At 32.4% G+C, this 19,054-nt stretch overlaps 2 protein-coding genes across 3 annotated transcripts in view; one reads left to right on the top strand and one right to left on the bottom strand.

Moving 5' to 3' along the window:
• The window catches only part of LOC144841286 (integrin alpha-8-like), a 53,459-nt gene extending 50,288 nt beyond the window's left edge, over positions 1 to 3,171 (bottom strand). For both annotated transcript variants that reach the window (XM_078697562.1, XM_078697561.1), the window contains exons 1-4: positions 2,701 to 3,171; positions 1,667 to 1,797; positions 997 to 1,082; positions 308 to 443 (exon numbers count right to left, since the gene is read on the bottom strand). In XM_078697562.1, the coding sequence (XP_078553688.1) occupies positions 308 to 443; positions 997 to 1,082; positions 1,667 to 1,797; positions 2,701 to 2,897 (550 nt within the window). In that variant the 5' untranslated portion in view covers positions 2,898 to 3,171. The remainder of the gene's footprint in view (positions 1 to 307; positions 444 to 996; positions 1,083 to 1,666; positions 1,798 to 2,700) is intronic.
• A 1,596-nt stretch (positions 3,172 to 4,767) lies between these two features.
• On the top strand, positions 4,768 to 17,587 carry LOC144840557 (polypeptide N-acetylgalactosaminyltransferase 13-like). Its single transcript, XM_078696405.1, has 10 exons — positions 4,768 to 5,436; positions 5,881 to 6,047; positions 8,958 to 9,129; positions 9,727 to 9,930; positions 12,039 to 12,156; positions 12,774 to 12,965; positions 13,310 to 13,444; positions 13,671 to 13,775; positions 14,078 to 14,221; positions 15,320 to 17,587. Exons 1-10 carry the CDS (start codon positions 4,778 to 4,780, stop codon positions 15,455 to 15,457), a joined length of 2,034 nt encoding a protein of 677 aa, XP_078552531.1. The 5' UTR covers positions 4,768 to 4,777; the 3' UTR covers positions 15,458 to 17,587.
• Positions 17,588 to 19,054: the final 1,467 nt, after the last annotated feature.

Genomic DNA, 19,054 nt, shown 5'->3' on the forward strand with positions numbered 1-19,054 from the left:
AATTGTAGAATTAGTTATAGTAGAACCTTATTAAGGGGACACCTTCTATACCCAAAAAGTGGCCCTTTAATAGGGTGGCTCTCTGAATAGGGGTTGTTTTAAAAAATATACTTCTGCTTTTTTGTTTTATAAAAAAAAGTGCCCCCTTAATAGGGGTATACCAAAGGATTCCAGTGTAATTATGATTTCTGTTGATGATGATGATAATTTTGATAATAATAATGATCATCATACATGCTTTTTGTTTTATTTGCAATATTCTGCACCAAAAATGCAGATAAAACACATAAAAGTAAATTAAAATTACCTCGAGTTTCATAACATGGAGAATAAGATTGAAATTCCAAGAAGTTATTTTTTACAGAATGGCATCTGCCAACTGGTTCGTCCTGGTATGTCGTCGTACTTCCACTGTGCCGCCACACAAACCTCGGAGCACAGGCCTATAAAGATAGAATTGTATAAAATACCAACAAGAATAACATTTTAGAAATAAACTTTTGATTACAGTGATGTAGCCACAAGAAATAAAGTGGTTTGGTTTTCGCAAGAAAGGGTAACAATCTCTGTTTAAGCTACTGAAGTAGTCAGGTTGAAACCTTATAAACCGTACTGGTGGCTACGGCCCTGGATTAGGTCTACAATGTACTGTAATACAGTCAACTCTCGCAATACTGGACACCCTTGGGCTGGCCTAATATATGTCTGGTTTTCTGGTTTAATGTGTTTTTACTGGTAACGAAAACATTTAAGAACATTCGGATCTCAAGAAATGCTGGTTTTGCAGATATTTAGTTTTCATCAAGTCTGGTATTAGGGGAGTTGACTAATAATATTTTTTAGTACAGTACATCTTTCGAAACGAGTAGGGGTTACTCCGGTGTACTAGTACACACACAGCCACTCATCATAACTGGGCTCTCTGGGAGATCCAGTCTTTGATTGAAGAGGTTGCCCAGTATAAATAAATAAAAAATTCAAAATTAAAATACTTACCACAACAGTTCCATCTGCCCCTGAGCTAGCCACAGAAGCACCAAGCCACTGGTCATCTTTAATATTTGGATCTGGGGCTGTTTTGTCTGTAAAAGTTTGTAACAAAAAATTTTGAATATACAGTACCACATAATAATGTTTCAAATTGGAGGTGTAATTTTTTTTAGAATGATTACTAATTTACATGAAGGATAAAACTGACAAGATTAATATTTTTGTTTAACAACCTTCTATTGCCATTTTATAAGTTGATACTTGATTTTTTATGTCAATAAAAATGAATAATGAATAATTTTATATTTAGTTTTTAGATAACTATATATGAATTAAGTATATCTTTAGTAGTACACCTATTAAGGGGACACCTTTGGGACCCAAAATAGTGTCCCTTTAATAGAAGTGTGGCTAAAGATATATTTGATTTGATTTGAATTTATTAGGAAAATAATCATAAAAAATACAAAAGTGAAATTAAAAAAGATATAAATTATAAAAAAGATGTAAATGTAACAAAGGTGGATCGAAAATATTACAACACAGGAGCGCTAAACATATTATAATAGTCTGTCAAAAACAAATTCATTTTTGCTGTCGAAGGGGTAGGGGAGGACGCCATTAGCCTGGATCCACTCCTTACAATAAAAACTACTTTTATCATGGATATCCTTACCTTGGTTATCAAAATCAATCTTAGTACATCTACCAGGGTTTGAGAATGGGGTAACCGGACATCGGTATACAGCTCCATTCTGTGTAACACTAGCACCAGTAGTATTGGCGTTAGGAGCACCTACAATTAACCTTTGTGGGGAATTAAGGAATTCAATTAAAAATAGAAATCATGTCTGTCATATGTCTGTTTGATATTCGATACAAAATAGAAACTTTTCCAACAAAAAGAAGAAGAGTTACTGTAGGAAGGGGGCGGGGTCCATAGTCCATGCAATGTAACATAAAGATATTTAAAATTCCTATAGCTATTACAATATATGCTGTATACATTTTTAGACAGAAAACCAATACTACTAAAGTAAAGTATTTATTAATTTTTTTTAAATTTTTTTAAAAATGTTATTTCATCTTTTTCCAACAGCGACCAAAGTCGCCCATAACAGGATTGAATCAATAAATATAATTTATATAGATAATTAATTAAACAACATAATTAGCTAAAATTACAGGTAAATCAATACCATAGCAAATTATCATAAAGAAAGTAATTAAATAAGGGGCGGGTCCATTAAGTCCATTAAACTGTTTATTTTAATTTACAACTACTTTAGCAAAAATTTAATGTATTCAATTTACTTTTAATAATTAGAACAAATGAACTGTAGGCCTATTAATATTAAACTAAACATAACAAAAATAGTAGGCCTACTGTACATAATAATATTTATTATCATTATTCATTATATAATATTAATCATAATATTCAGTGTGATGAGTATTAATAATTTATATAAATAATTAAATTTCATTAATAATAATATCAATAAATGAAATATTAAATGTTTTAATATATAATTTGTGTGGTGAAAATCACTTTAAAAATGAAATAATGTACCAGTGATGATATAATAATCATTTTTTTTTGTAATCTATAATTGTTAATGTATGAAGGAATATTTATCACTCACTTCCTGTATTCTATTATGTAGTGTGGACTAGGCCTACCATCGGAAATAAAGAATTCAAACTTACCATTTTGTATTTCCTACGCTGTGTTGAGCTACTGAAAATCCGAAAAGACTGCCAATTTCGTCGAATTTATGTACAATAGGATATGAAGTATCCAAGTTATATCCATTACAATATGTTATATAAAATATAAAAGTTAATATACAAGAAAAAAGTCTACCGTCCATACTTGTAGCGCTAAGTACCGGTCTTCCGTCCATTCTCAAACACACAGCTGCTGGCGAACTGACAATTTCACTGGGCTAAGATTTTTCTCCAGAACACACGGTAAGTTTTGATGTTATTGATTTCTATATCAAAATAACGGACAGTAACGATTTGACCTCATAATAAGACAGCGTAAGAAGAGAAAAATCTGTTGGAATTGGAATACCAAGTGAGTGAATTGTTCTATTGTTTGCGAAAACAAAAGCCTTGGTCTGTTGTTCTTTTATCTGTGAATCGCTTCCTACATTGAATAGATAAATAAACGTTTCCACTCCACACGTTCACACTCACTCAAGCGTGACATCCGCGGTTTTCGATGAAAATGATTCGTCCGAAAGTGGAAAAACTAAAGAGGGCGGCAAACCGGTTTTTTTTAAATCACATTGTACTTTGCCAACAATACTACACATTTTTAGTCGCGTGGACGCGACTCTATAGTTCACTATGTCGGTCGGTCTGTCGGTCTGTCTGTCGGTCCGGTATCACTATGCGTTTTAGCACGTGACTTATGGCTGTTGGCCTTGTTATATTTTGTACACGATTAAATTCAATTCAGTTAAACTATGTGTATTATTATATTTATATGCCAACTGATTCTAGAGGTATTTTTTAAGATTAAAGATGTTATTAGATATTGCAAAGTTTTAAAGAATAAAATAGGAGACACGATTTTCTTTTCTTATAGACTTGCTAGTACCTATAGGTTTTTTAAGATTGTTTGTGTGATGTAGGGCGCTTTGTTAAGAGTGCCATGTAAATTAAATATAAAAAATAAATATATAGCCTTTCTTTAACGGTACGTTTATTAGATTCCCTTATATTGATGTTAAATGTTTTCTGTTAAACAAGATCTACGAAGAAAATTTTGTTAATTGAAATTGAATTATTAATATTGTTAAAAATTTATTCAATCTGCAATATTTGAACATATCACCTATAATTGGCTTGCCGCTTATCACTACTGATGTGCAGAATGGTCTTTTTCCTTCTCGTTTTTGTGTTACCTCCACCATAACTGGGCATGTTTAATTGGACAAACCATGTCCACCTACAATTGATGCTATCTTTGATAAATTACCAAATTCATCTCAACAAACTCGCTTCACAATTTAACATTAGAGGCCAAATATGGAAATGGATCCGATCTTATCTATCCGATAGAATTCAAAAGATTTTATTTCAATGGCCCACGTTCTGGAACATACGGAGTGCCCCTGGATAGTGTATTAGGGCCTCTGAACTTATTTATTGAACTAATTTATTCATCAACGATCTGTCTTCATGCTTCATGTCTCAAAATGAATTTCTACACGGAGTGAAGTGTTTTTACTTTTCTGCTTGTTTTTGTATTTTTACTTTTCTGCTTGTTTTTGTATTTTTATGAATGGTTTTTTTGAAGTTTTTTGTGCGGATATTTTCTGATATATATATTATTACTGGGTAGTTATAAAACTATAAGGCCTATAGTGATAGTTTTGTGTTGTCTTTCTTGATGTATAGTCTTCATCGGATGTAAATAAATGTCATTTGCCATCTAAATTGTCATTTATCTCTTGTGACTGTTTACTGTCACTCGGAAATCTTTCTTTTAAATGTAATAAAAACAAATTATACCGAACTCCCCTGATTTATAATGTAAACATCCTTTTTATTTCAATATATCATCAACGCGACAATCCCGTAGTGAGGTTAAATGAGTTGCACATTAGGGGAATCACCTATTTGATTAAAAGCCGCTTATGTCAATAAACTTCACTGTCATTGCGCCTGTCTTGAGCACTTCCCAGGGACGAACTTAAATCCACACGCCAATGTGTGTGTTGATGACGTTGACTTGTTTTTGGTCACTGAAGCATGTAGGGAGTTTGCCAGCATGGCAAGGTGGAAGCCGTTTTCCGTCCTAATTTGGGGTATTGTTTGGTTTTCACTAGTTTCTTTCATTTATTTTGTTTATTATGATAACAATATAGGTAGTAGTAATGATGGGTCGAAATCTACAGAAGATAAGAATGCGGTTGATAAGAATAGTGCGGTTAAGCATGATCGCTTAAGTTTTGATAACAAGCCTGCACAGCCAATCAATATTATCGGTGAAAGCTACAAGAAAAAGACGGAAGAAATCGCAGGACATCGCTTAGAAAAAGTTAATAATTATGCAAATAAAAATGGACCAGTTGGTAAAGATCGTATTTTTCAACAGAATGAAAAAACTTACGATGGTGTAGCTACTCACAAAGATCCCGATCGTAATGAAGCCGTTTTAAAGAAATCGAGACAAGTTCGGCTACGAGGGGGTAACGTGAGGCTTAGCCCTCCAGAAGGCTTGGGTCATAACATAGATCCGAAAAATGCACTCCCGCAACACGGGCTTCACCCCGCAAGGACCGGACCAGGAGAGGATGGAAGGCCTGTGCATTTGACAGGCAAAGAAAAACAAAAATCAATAGCTGATGCAAAGTTACACGGATTTAGTTTGATTGTTAGTAATTTGGTCTCGGTTGAAAGAACAGTAAAAGATACAAGGGAACCAATGTAAGTTTATTATCATGTTTTTTGGGGGTTGGTGGGGGTCTTGTATATAAAATGTAAAATTTAACTTTTTAATTTTACATACAATTTTGTCCATTCTGAAAGTTAGATATTCTTAAAGTTAATAGTATATATTATTCAGTCAGTATTAAAATATTATTGTTATTAAAAGGACTTTTTAGTTATCAAATTCAAATCGGCCGAAGTTTATACATATTTCTAATAAAGCTACACCCCACCGTAGGGAAATTCCATCCACGTACTGTATATTTCTTTTTTTTTTTTAAATAAGACTCGTATAAAATAAAAACAGGATGCATGATATTTTTACCAAAACATGTTTGTATTTAATTAATAATGGACTCTTCAAACAGTATACAGTATATATTATAAATTGCTTTAGTTTAGACTTACACTTAACCAATTTTTATATTGTTATCCTTTTAGGTGTCGATCGCTGCATTACAAACCACCTTTATCTCCAGTCTCTGTAATCATAGTCGTTCATAACTCGGTATGGTCCGTCCTCTCTCGACTCCTCCACAGCATTGTAAATAGGACGCCAGACCAATTGTTATTTGAGATTATTCTTATAGATGACTTCAGTGACGATGGTAAGAATCTTTCTTTTAAAATACACTCTGTATAATTATTATTACACTGTTTAGTTATTATTATATGCATGCCCAGAGTGGAAACCGGATAAAAAAAAATCTGTTTGTAATTATAATGTAAATGGGGGAGGGGCATTCCACAGTATTTTTTTGTTACGGACGGGACATTTTTGAGAATATAACTAGACATATCTTAGAAATAAAAAAGAATACAAGATTCAAAGTAGAATAAATGTATACATATATGGCCAATGTTTATTATGAAAGTCAAAAAAAGAAAAAAGACTGTACAAAAAAAATTTTATTATGAAAATTGAATGCGTCGCGGATGGGACGGCAAATGGACATGACTTTTGAGAAGGTTTACGTATTGTAATATTTCTCCTCATTTAAAAGAGATTTTAAAATTTGTTTTGTATTATTATGTTGCCAGATAGTTGTTTTAGATAACTGAATGTTAATTATAAAAATTGAACTGAAAATTTATTAATAAATATGATTTATATGTCGTTACGGATGGGACATTTCTAACGTCGCGGACAGGACAACTTTGTCCACGTTAAAAAATTGTATAATTTTGCTATTAAAAAAATTTAAAAATAAGTTTTTTACATCAATGTAATCTTTTATTTACAAGTCAAAATATAATTCAACCTTTGAAACACTGTTTAAAAGTTTATGTCAAGTGAAAATATTAAAATTCATAAATATGAAATATTATTTATAAAATTAATTATTCGAAGAGTTATAACGAGAAGCAATATTGTAAAATGTTATCAAAATATTTATTTACACTAATATAAAAGTTATGCTTGGCATATTAAACAAGACTTCAAGATATTAACACATTTAAGGCGAATCTTTAAAAATTGGCGTTGGCGTTTGACGTCTGAATTTGTTTTAGTGAATAGTGGATCCAAGTTGCATCTGAAATTTCCTTCTATCCTTTCTTGGATTTAATAACTGTAGGCCTACTTCAAAGAATGAAATCTACAAAGCGATGACCGCACCCAATACTCCCATTCATACTGGTCATGTTGTTTTGGATTTAGGTATTGTTCTTTTGTGGGTTGTTGTTTTAAATACAGACCACAATGTTTTGTGATTAATAAACAACAGTTAACACCTTTGTACAGTACTTCTCAGCCTACAGTACAAAAACACTTTTTAAATTCTTACAATATTGTCATCACATCCATAAAAAAAATGTCCCATCTGTAACATTCAATAAATTTTGATAGTAATGTTTTTTTAATAAAAAAATACAAGTTTTAAAAAACTTGTTTAAATCTATTGCAATTTAATATCCTTGGGAGTTGAAAATTAAGATTTAAAATTAGGAATTAAATAACAATTTTAAAGCCATTACTTCACAAGTGAGGAAAAACCCCCAATCGAAATGTCTCAGAAGTAACAATTATGAATTTTGAAATGCAAGTATGAAATTAATAAACAATTTTAATATTATGAATAATTGGAGCTTACTTTGAAAAAAAAGTAACTGCAGTATATTTATGGGCAAAAATGTTAACAAGATGCATGGTTTTATTATGAAATAAAAAGGATTTAAATGAAATGTCCCGTCCTTAACAAAAATGTCTGTCCCGTGCCTACGAAAAATGTCATCAATATATTTTTGAATATGATATTTTCACCAAAAGTTTCAAAATATTTGTTTATAATGTATTGCATATAGTTTTAAAAGGAGAAAACAAAATATTAAATTGTGGTATCAATACTTTTAACTGAAATGTAAAAAACACCATAAAACTACTATTAAAATGTCGCGGATGGGACAATTATGAATTTTGAAATAAATGTATATATGAAATTTAATAAACAAAATATGTTATAAAATGCTTGAATATGTACAATAGGGACATAGAGTAACTATATCTGGCAAAAAAATGTTTAAAAGATGCATGGTTTGTGAAATAATTAGGATTTAAATGATACGTCCCGTCCGTAACAAAAATGTCCCGTCCATAACAATATATTTTCAAAATCTAAAATTTTCAAAAAATTTGTTCATAATATAATGAGATATATTTCTCAGGAGGAGAAAATGAAATATCAAGATTTTTGCATCATTACTTTTAAAATAAATGTAAAAAAACCGCCTAAAACGTCGCGGACGGGACATTTATGAATTTGAAATGGATGTATGAAATTAATAAACAACAAAATTTTAATTAAATACTTGATTATGTATTATTGAGACATAAAGTAACTATATCTGTTGAAAAAACAGTAATAAGATGCATAGTTTATGAAATAAATAGGATTAAAAATGTATGTCCGTAACGCCAAATATGACTTTTTCATATTTAATATTCAATAACTTAAAAAATCAATATCAGAAAAAAAAAAAAATGTTATTTAATAAACTTCAACATGTCTACTTTAAGATATGGCCAAGAGTTACATCAAAATCAGTAAATGAAATTTTTAAACCCACGGACCAAATACTGTGGAATGCCCCGGGAATAACCTGTGAATTGCAGCCTACTGAGCTGAATTGCGCACAGGTGTGGACGACAAATACCTTAACTTTCTACTCCCCTAAGGGTCCCCCTGTGTCAAGTGCTGCCACCAAACGCCCGTTCGTCTATCCAAAATGACAGGAGCTGAATGGACCAGTACACCGGGGTAACCATCTACTCTTCCATAGACTGAGTTCTTTAAAGTGCACACGAGCCAGATGTGTACACTGGACCTCCAGTTTTAAGTCCTTATCTGAGAAGACTTGTTCTACCACCAGAACAATGGTCGAGGAATGTCTTGAACCTGTGCCGATTGTATATAGATAGCTATGGTTTGCGGTGCCCCTGCCTTAACTGCTCGGCCACTGGACTAACTTACAGTTAGTATTCAGTAATCTATAATTTATAGTATGTTTATATCTTTCAGCCGATTTATTGACAAATTTAAAGGTTTTACCCCAAAAATTGAAAGCTAAGGTGAATGTTCTGCGGATGCAAACCAGACAAGGTCAGACCAAAGCACGGTTGGAAGGAGTCCGTGCAGCTAAGGGGGATGTTATTGTCTTCGTTGATCCGTACTGTGAAGTTGGAATTAAATGGTGAGTACTGTGCAATAGCCTTAATAATTAACTATATGACTAGTTAAAATAGTTCCTATTCTATTATTTTAGGCTAATCAGCTGTACAGTTAAAAGTCACAAGTGCCTACAAATTGATTTCTGTTCCAAAATCAGTGGGTACATCGGATTTTTTAAATATCTGTTATACATCTATCTATATATTATACATCATCTGTAAAATGATAGTTTCCTATGAATTTGGGAACATTTTACTCTTGGTGTCTGGAACAAAAACCTGTACCTCTTTGGTGGAGTTTAAAAAGGTCTAAAAAAATGAATTTTAAATTCTCTTTTTATTGTTTATATTATATATATAATTATCCAACTCGGTTGTAATCTCATGACAATCCCAACATTAATTATATTTCATTTTTTCAAGTTGGAAAAAATCCACATAATTAATGCTGGGATTGTCATGAGATTACAGAGTTGGATAATTTTTAGTACAATAGAGCCTCTATTAACGGGACACCTTTAGGACCCAATAAAGTGTCCATTTAATAGGGGAACCCTTTGGTTAATATTGTCATTGTAATTTGCATAATAAATATATCAAAATTAATATTCTTTATATAGGTTAGAACCACTTGTTGACCGTCTAAATCATAACAGCACCATTATAGTGACACCGATCGTTGACAGAGTTGACACTGAAACTTTTGAGCAGTTCAGAAGTCAACCAGTACGAGGTGGTTTTAAGTGGAACCTGGACACAAGATGGATGATGTTGGGATTGGACGAGTTGAAAGACCGACAAAAGGACACTACAGTATCATATCCGTATGTATACAAATACTAAACTGTTATGCTTGGTTGCCACTAGAGACGCAACACAAGGATGTAACGTAAGTGAGTTGTCCAATCGCAATTGATGGATTATTTGAACTGTCCCCTGTCATTGGTCAACACACTTACGTTACGTTATAGTGATTATAGCTTGCTTCCCACTTGTACGCAACAGTAGGATGTAAGTGTAGTGCAAGTAATTTGATCTATCACAACACGATTGATAATTCCAACTGCCGCTTGTGAAACACCCCATTTACCTAGCCTTTGGCGTACCCTGAGTATATACCTGACAGCCTATTGGTTATGTCTATTCTACTCCATCCAGTGTTATAACTATGAGACCTGATTCTTGGTAGTGTATGTATAATTTGTATGTAACATACTGTATGTATCATCTGTGCCTGTATTTATGCTATGTTGTCACATAGTATCACATGTGATGCATGTGTGACACTGTATTACAGAATTTGCCAATGATACTGTACAAATGCCATATGTGGAGATACAGTAGAGAGGCCTGTTGATATACATAAAAGATAATACATGTTGGCCTGTAAAAAAAGTAAGATTGAAACATGACAAATGGCACTGAGACCGCATTCCAACCCAGTCCTTATTTTATTTGTTTGCAGCACATTTTAACTAAGTGTATGGTTTACTGTTAGTAACAATAAGACCTGTATTTTAACAGTAACTTCCTTTGCCAGTATTTCTAATCACACAGTACACTGTATTGCTATCAGGAAGTATGAATATCCTTGATAAACACTAGACAGGTATCTGGAAGGCTATACTGCAGTTACTGTAGTACAGTCAAGTCTGTTTTACACTGGTAATTTATTCATGTGAATCAGCGCATTGGTCTGTTTGCCATGTAACAACATTCTATGCCAATGATAAGGGTAATCCATCATAAGAGTTCAGGACAATTAAATATAACCTAATGAAACTCTATATTTTACAAACTATTTTGTAGCGTCAACGTTTTTTTTTTTTTATTACTAAAAATATATTCATTTCATAATATTCATAACTTATTATAAATGTTAAGTTCTTAACACATTCACTTAGCGTATATTAATTTCTTAGCATATTAATTTTCTTAAACATATTCATTTCTTAACACAATTCATATTTTGGCATATTCATTTCTTAACATAATCATATATACGTTGCTCAAATATTCCCAGGCGCTAACATATAAGATTTTGAAAATAAAGATTAAAATTTAAGCAAATACTTTTTTGTTTATTTATTAAATTTCTGCCATATTCAATACCAAAAAAAGACAAAATGAAATATAAAAGGCAAGGAAAGACCTAAATACCTATACTACTAGTTGGTCAACCCTGAACAGTGCACAGAATATAAACAAAATAATACATTATACAACTAAAGCATCTACAAGAAAGCGACCAACTATAAACATTTTCAACATCAAAATTATTTTTAAAATAATACTACTTTTGATGCTATATAATTTGGGCCTACGACTACATTCAAATTTTATGTATTTGTATGTTTTATGTCATGAACATGGCAAGTATTACAAGTAATAATAAGTATGCAATATGTATACTGTATATATATTTATATTCAATGTGTAGGCCTAGAACAAAACTAGGCAGAAACAAATCGGAGGTCACTTTCTCAAGGGCCCTATCGGGCTGTACCAAGTGACTCATTGACCAATCAAATATCACCATGATGAAAAATGCGTGGAAACAGGAAAAGAGGCTTTATCGCTCATTTGCATATTGAATGCAATTTCATAATACTATATGTTTGTTTTTAATTCTTCTTAAAGAAGGCTGTAGAGGGGGTGGGGGATGTGTGGTTTGAATGTAAATTATTGCAAAATCAGTATGTCATCTAGAGAGACGCGACGATCTTTACCCGGGTAAGTTGGTTCCTACCCACCAAACGTAAGATCAGCCCATTAAACAAACTTATCCGGGTAAATAAATAAGTCTGAATGGGCCCTACTGTAGGTCTACTTTGAAGGGGATCCCCAGAGACCCACACCACACTTGAATATGCCATCTCACAAATCTATTAATAGAGATTATGTTTACATTATGTAATCTTTTTCTTTCCAGAACTGCTGTTATAATGGAAAGTATTTTTGCAGTGAACAAGAAATTCTTTGAACATATTGGCATGTTTGATACTGGAATGGAAGGTTGGGGTGCTGAAAACATTGAGCTCTCATTCAGGGTAATCCATTTTATATAACGGCTAAATAAATTCCTGTCATTTGATTGGACAATTATGGGTCACATGATAAAAAATATGTGCTCTATATTTACGCTCATAGAGCGCAGTATATTTTTATGGGCAGAAGACCGGACAGTATAACAACAATGCTTTGCACTTGCTCCAGCGAGTGTGCAATGTATTACTATTTGTCGGTGGAAGACCGGAACTATGTGACCTCCCTTAACAACAACAATGGCGATCTCCAGTTGTTATTTTGCTCTGTGGTTTAAATTTCATGATGATACAGACTCAAAAAAACCTTTCATCTTTGACCTTTTCATATTATTTTTACCATTGCACTCATAAACATTCATTATTTGTATATTAATTAAAAACAAATTTTATTTTTTTTTTTGTAGCCAGGATTTCTTTTTAAAATTTTTTATACAAAAGGGGTGCAAAAGTTGTCATGGGTTACATTATAGTTTGGAATATTTACCATCACTTTCGCCGCTAGTCTCTAGTTTGCAAAAGGCAGTTCAGCCTTCGGACCCCCAAACGCTCCTGGCTATGGGCCTGTGCCATAACAATGTATAATTGTTTGAACATGCATGAATTCTTTCATTTTTATTTAGACATGGATGTGTGGTGGCAGTATAGAAGTTGTTCCGTGTTCACGCATTTTCCATCTATTCCGTGGTGTCCAACATTATTCCTACCCTAGTGGGTTGCAAGAGGGATTCATCCGAAACTCGATGCGAACGGCTCAGCTGTGGATGGATAATTATAAAGACAAATTTATGCTTACTCTACCAAGGTCAATCAAGGTCAATACTGAATATTACTATACTCTTAAAATAAATTTTTTTAAATATACCGTATCCTCTAGTATAGTCCCACCCCCTAGAACACAAAATTGGGCGAAACCCTGGTTCGGGATAAAAATGATAGGTAAGCATCTGAGGGAAGCCTACAGTACATCCAGACCAAAAGTCAATACTGGGACTACACCCAGTGAAAGGTATGGGGTGGGATTATGCCTGAAGTGGGATTATACCCGAGGATATATGGTAATTGTTTGTTATCACAACAGTTATTTTCATAAAATGTGTGTTATTAGGATTATTTAAAAATATTTTCCTTTGCTAAAAGTATAAATTACTTTTTTTAGGATAAATCATACGGTAGTCTAACTGCTAGCCAGAAACTCAAGAAGGACTTACAATGTAAGAACTTTGATTGGTATTTGAAAACTGTTTACCCATACCCGCTACTAACATCCAACAGAATCAAAGCATTTGGACAGGTACGTAGAAATATTTGATCATTAAAAATTGTAGTTGTGAATTAGTGATTAACAAGAATTATTAGGCCTACTAAAAAAGATTCAATGTAGTATATAGTTAATTAAGTCTAATATAATATATAATGTGAATATATAATGTAATCAGTATCACATAGTTAGTATACTAATTTATGATGTAATGCAATATATGTTAGATAATTATAATGATTTGTGTATTGTTTTACAGGTTTTTAATAAAGAAAAAACACAAAATCTCTGTTTGGACAGCTATGCACGCACCATCGGTTCATCTGTGTATTTAAATAAATGTGATAAAGCCAGTTTAAATCAGGTAGAGTATTTGAAAAGGCAAAGGATACACCTGCTTCCCTTTGAATCTCAATTAATATAGGCACAGATTTAGATGGGGTCTAAACAGGTTCCCCTTAAATTTGTCTTTTTTACCTCTTTTAAAAAAATAAAATAATGACTATGCATGTGATGCAAGTCAAAACGCTGTCGACTCTGTGAAGGATGATCAAACAATCGGTGGTTCCCACAAAGAACACATGCATCTCTAACATACACAAAAAAATGTTTTGTCACTTAAATTTAAGAATATCTTTTTAATTTTTAAAAATGTATTTGTTCCAGGTGTTTACCCTGTCTTCTCGTAGTGAACTTAAATGGAATAACTTGTGTATTGAAGTGCCTGTTAGCAAGTATCGTAGTGGGGTACAGCCTAGGCTAGCTGAATGCTCCAGATCGGGTAGCCATCAATCTTGGATTCATTCAGAGGTGATTTCAAAACTTTTTGTTTATTATACATATATATAAGTCAAATTATTAATGTTTATTTATGAAGACAAGATGGAAGGTTATAGGTCATTCACAATGCAGCAATCGGATTGCCTGTCACTGTCACAGGTTTTGTTATGTTCTAATAAGCTTTTTGGGCTATCCTGGAAAATGTATTATTTGTAATATCAGTAATTTATGATGTTATCATATAACACATATAAAATGAAATGAAATGAAATGGAGTAGAGCAGTTTTAACCCGCCCACATTTCCAAAATGGAAAAACTGAACATACAATAGAACCATTAATAGAACCATTAATAGAACTTTTACTGTGCGGTAGAACGAATACTGAATGGCACATGATACGATTAACCAATTAGATAGCAAAGATACACTCAGGTGTGTAATATGCCCTAGCATGACATAGAATTGCAAGAAACAGTGTCCGTATTCACCATTCACACTGAGGCTGAGGGAAACACCCTTCAAATAAAAATCGCCTATTTAAATTAATATAATTTAATGGAAATACTTATTGAATTAAGTGAAATACTCCGCCGACTGTCAAAAAGGGGCAGAAATAGAAATATTAACCATGCCTTGTTCAGTGATTTCGAGCTCATGCCTCATGGGCGTCGCATTCAATGCCCGGCATGCAGAACAAACCGGAAAAGGAATTCGTTTTTGCCAGTGGCCATCCGATTCTTAAATTCTTGAACTTTGACTCTTGTTATATTGTACTGTGTATTGTGACATTTTAATCCAGACCTTTTTATTTGAATTGCCCCGTGTGGGATGATTAAAGAGTTTTGAATTGAATTGAATTGAAGTAATGTTGATGTAATTGAGTGGTTAACAGAAAAAAGTGTAAAACATCTAGGAGTGGACCTGTGGACGAAGCGAGAAGCAGAAAGTTCAATCCGTAGATACGGCACCTGGGGAGAGGGATAGAGACTTAGTATGAAAATATATCACTTAATTGTAATTGGTGAATACAGTATCTCCCATGTCTATGTGATTAATATCTTTATATTATTATTTTTTATAAACTGTTGCATACTATTATAAATACTTGTTTATCTCTTTTATTTAGCCTGGTTGGTTGTTACACAAAGGCAGTGGCTTGTGCTTGAGTTACGTAAAAGGCAGTTCACCGTTACTAGCAGTTATGAGTACATGTATTGAGGAACTAACACAGAAATGGAAGTTTAATATCTACCATGAAATTTAAGATAAATTTTTGTCTGTTTATTTCGTGCGTAGCTTACCTGGATAAAACGACAATAGCCTTTCTCCTCAAAGAGCGATATATAACTCAATGAGTAGAAATGTTCATTTGAACACCCTTCTCCACACTACTGTTAGTTTGTGTAATTTCACTGGTTCCTTTAATTACCGTGTTTACAATTGAACCAATCCAACTTCAATATCCAATACCCAATTCACACAAAAATGGAACATATTGTTACATTTGTACAAATATGTACGTAAAACGTTTCCGTGTTATATCCGTGTAAAATCTTTGACAGACCTCATATGTAATACAGCAGTATATGCGCGTATGTGCGTATCTAGTTTTTTACGTTTATATTACTTTATACTGCAAAAAAAATACTAGCGCGTTAAAGCATTGTAATGTATACCCTTTTGTACAATACGATTTTGTGGAAAATCTCCAAAGATTTCACAGGGGACCTCTGTGAAAAAATCACTGATGAGAGGTCTGTTTTTGTTCCGTGATTTTCCGAGTTCTTACTGCGCACACGTGTATTGCCCTGGTATTAAACTGACCAATCATAGTAATCAAATAGCTCGCAACTACGCTTTCCTTCCGAGATTTCTCGGTTCGGTGTATGAAAACATGTAAATTAAATCGGGAGATCAAAGTTGCAACAATTTATGCAGATGTGAAAAGGGTATTTGTAAGATTATCCTGGGAGATTATCCATGTATCAATTTGTTACATTTGTGTTGTATGTGTGAATTGGGTATTATCATAATTTTGCTATTACCAACCAGTTTTCACAACAAGAGAAAAATAATAGTCATTTGAGATTGGTTTTAAATGCATAACTGCTTAAATTATAACTTTGGTATGTTTTTGTGTAATTTGCATGAAAATATATATAATTGTATACTGTATCAGATCTGATGGTGCTGCAAATTTACCCAAATTGGACAATAGACAGATTTCTGTATATTTCTATGTTTTATAAATGGTCTTTAAATTTAATTTGATAAAAGTACTCCTATAATTGTTATATGTTATAAACACATTTTTATATTTTATGGTGCTAAATAAATAAGTATGTTTATTTATTTTTATATAAATTATTTTTTACTACCTAATGTAAAAGTTTTGATTAATAACATTTATAGTGCAACCCTCATTTAGGACACGCCTATTAAGGGGACAAAAGTGTTCCCTAAGGGGACAATAGTGTTCCCTTAAAGATATATTGTCCCCCTGAAAAAATATTATTTTTTACATTTTTGTTGTTGAATATGCCATTTTCACTTTGACCAACAATTGGATCTAAACAAAAATTATTTACTTGAAAAAAAACTGTAACTTTTTTGGTTGAAGTAAAACATTATTTTTTCAGGTTTTTTTTCCCTAAAAAATGGCCTATTCAAAGTCTGATTTTATTAATCTTAATTTTTTGGGGGGACAATACATCTTTATTAGTTGTTCTACTGTAGTTTAATCTTTTATTATTTTTTTTATAAAGCATATACTTCAAGTATTCCTTTGCATTTAGTATATTTTTTAATTTGGGTTGTACCTCTGAGGACCAAAAAATGAAGTGTAGGAGTATTTGTGTTTTTGTAGGAACATTCCTAAATGTGGACTTATATTCCAGAGTGGGCTTTTATAGGGTGGGAACATTACCCCAGGGTTGGGTTATACCCCAATGAGCTTATTAAAAAAAGATAGACCTCTGCCTAAATTACAGTAGGCCTACCTTAATAACAATAATGACATATCTATTTTTAATTATCATAATTAAAACATATTTTATTTTTTTATTAGTTAAGATGGTTGAATTGTATAATGTTATGTGAATTCCTGTATTAAGATTTTCATGAAATAATTTTTAATAATATTAATAATTTGTAGCTCTTTTTAATGATGACAAATTTCTTTTTTTTTCCAAGAAAAAAAAAACTTTGTTATCTACTGTAACTATATATTTTATTATGTCTTTCTCGAAATGGCTGAATAATTTTAAATGTGCAGATTTTTAATTGTTTTTATAGAAAAAGTGTTTAAAAGTAGTATTTTTTTAGAGCTTAGATTAGAAAACACAAGAAATTGTGAGAAGTGTGTTGTTTTAAACCACTAGATTAGGAACTTAGACTTAGAAGACAAAAAAATAAGGCAAGAAATGAGACAAGGTTACTATCAATGCAATATAAAAATGGTGCTATTTTTTGATAAATTTTAATTTTATAATATCCTTTTGTATTCTTGCTGCTGGCATTTAATATGCATTCATATTATTGTATGATTATTAATTAGTGGAAGTGTCTTCCGGTCCAACTATGTTTTCCAATCCTGACTAGATATTACTCCATCCCATCCTACCTTTCGGGAATGCCCTGTAGTGTATAGTACCCTATTTAATTTTTTCTTGGTTCCAACTAGGACGCAACGCAATGCGAGAACATAGAAAGCGCAACGCCAGTAATTTTACCAATCACAATGTAATGGATAATGGTTATCCGAACTGTCGCTTTGTCATTGGTCACTCGCTTGCGTTGCGCATACCTCTTTGTGTTGCGTCTCTAGTGGGAACCAAGCTTTATTCATTGGGATTAGCTAACTCACAGGCTTATTCTTTTTGTCGTAATGTTATGTGATGTAATATACTGTAGCTAGCTTGACCATCCAATGTTTCAATACTTTCAATAAATCATACATTTGAATGTCAATGTTTCTACGAAATAAAGAACAACCATTTACAGTATAAAGCTATATACATAGTGTTTGTTGTCACTCTTTTATATGTTTTTATTTATTTGAGAGGAAACAGTGGACCAATGGCTCAACACAGAAGTGGATAACAAAGCCGGATAAAAATATTAAATATTTTAAAAGTATAGGTATACAAAAACAGGATAAACTGGACATGAAAATTAACAAGAAAAATTACGTCACATCATTAATGAATTAAAATGAAACACATTTTTCGCGCCGCGCCTTTAGGAAGTTATATTCAAGAGGACGGACGCATTTGGGAAACTGTATCATCATATCACACGGAAACTTATGTTTTCTACGGCTGAAAAATGAGTATTTGGAAACTCGGACAGGGCATGCGCAAACGAGACGAGAATCTAAGAGATGTAAGACCTGTTCAATAAACAATTTTCCGTTTTAGCTGTCAATTTATCATTGTCAATCCATGATATGGTAAATATTTTTGGCGAATGGTGTGTAGGCCTATAGATGAAGAATTGTTTTAATTGGTAATCAGGCCGCTTACGTTTGTCGGCGGCTGGGTGTTTACTAGATGTTGGGGTATCATGTGGGTCCCGTGGTTCACTACGGCCTATAGGGAGTAACGCCTGTGACCCCGAAATATGCATTACCGTACTATAGTAGGACTTTAAGGACTATATTTACGTTACACAAAATGTTTACTACTGATTGTTAAACAAAAACAATTTATAATAAATCATTATTTCTTAAATTATTAAATAGAATATCAATTAATAAAGCATCATTTAATGAAGAAAGAACAATAATAAAACTGTTTGTAAAAAATATTCTTGTTTAGTTCTTTTGCACAAACTCATCAGACTGTTGGGAAGAGAATTCCAG

The sequence above is a fragment of the Antedon bifida genome, chromosome 4 (genome assembly GCF_963402885.1).
Source record: "Antedon bifida chromosome 4, ecAntBifi1.1, whole genome shotgun sequence".
Lineage (NCBI taxonomy): Eukaryota > Metazoa > Echinodermata > Crinoidea > Comatulida > Antedonidae > Antedon > Antedon bifida.

Bases quoted from the DNA above. Each gene is read 5' to 3' on its own strand.
- LOC144840557 (XM_078696405.1), top strand. From the start codon at position 4,778: ATGGCAAGGTGGAAGCCGTTTTCCGTCCTAATTTGGGGTATTGTTTGG. The intron at 12,966-13,309 runs GTCAATACTGAA...TACTTTTTTTAG, and splicing joins CTCTACCAAGGTCAATCAAG to GATAAATCATACGGTAGTCT. The intron at 14,222-15,319 runs GTGATTTCAAAA...TCTTTTATTTAG, and splicing joins AATCTTGGATTCATTCAGAG to CCTGGTTGGTTGTTACACAA.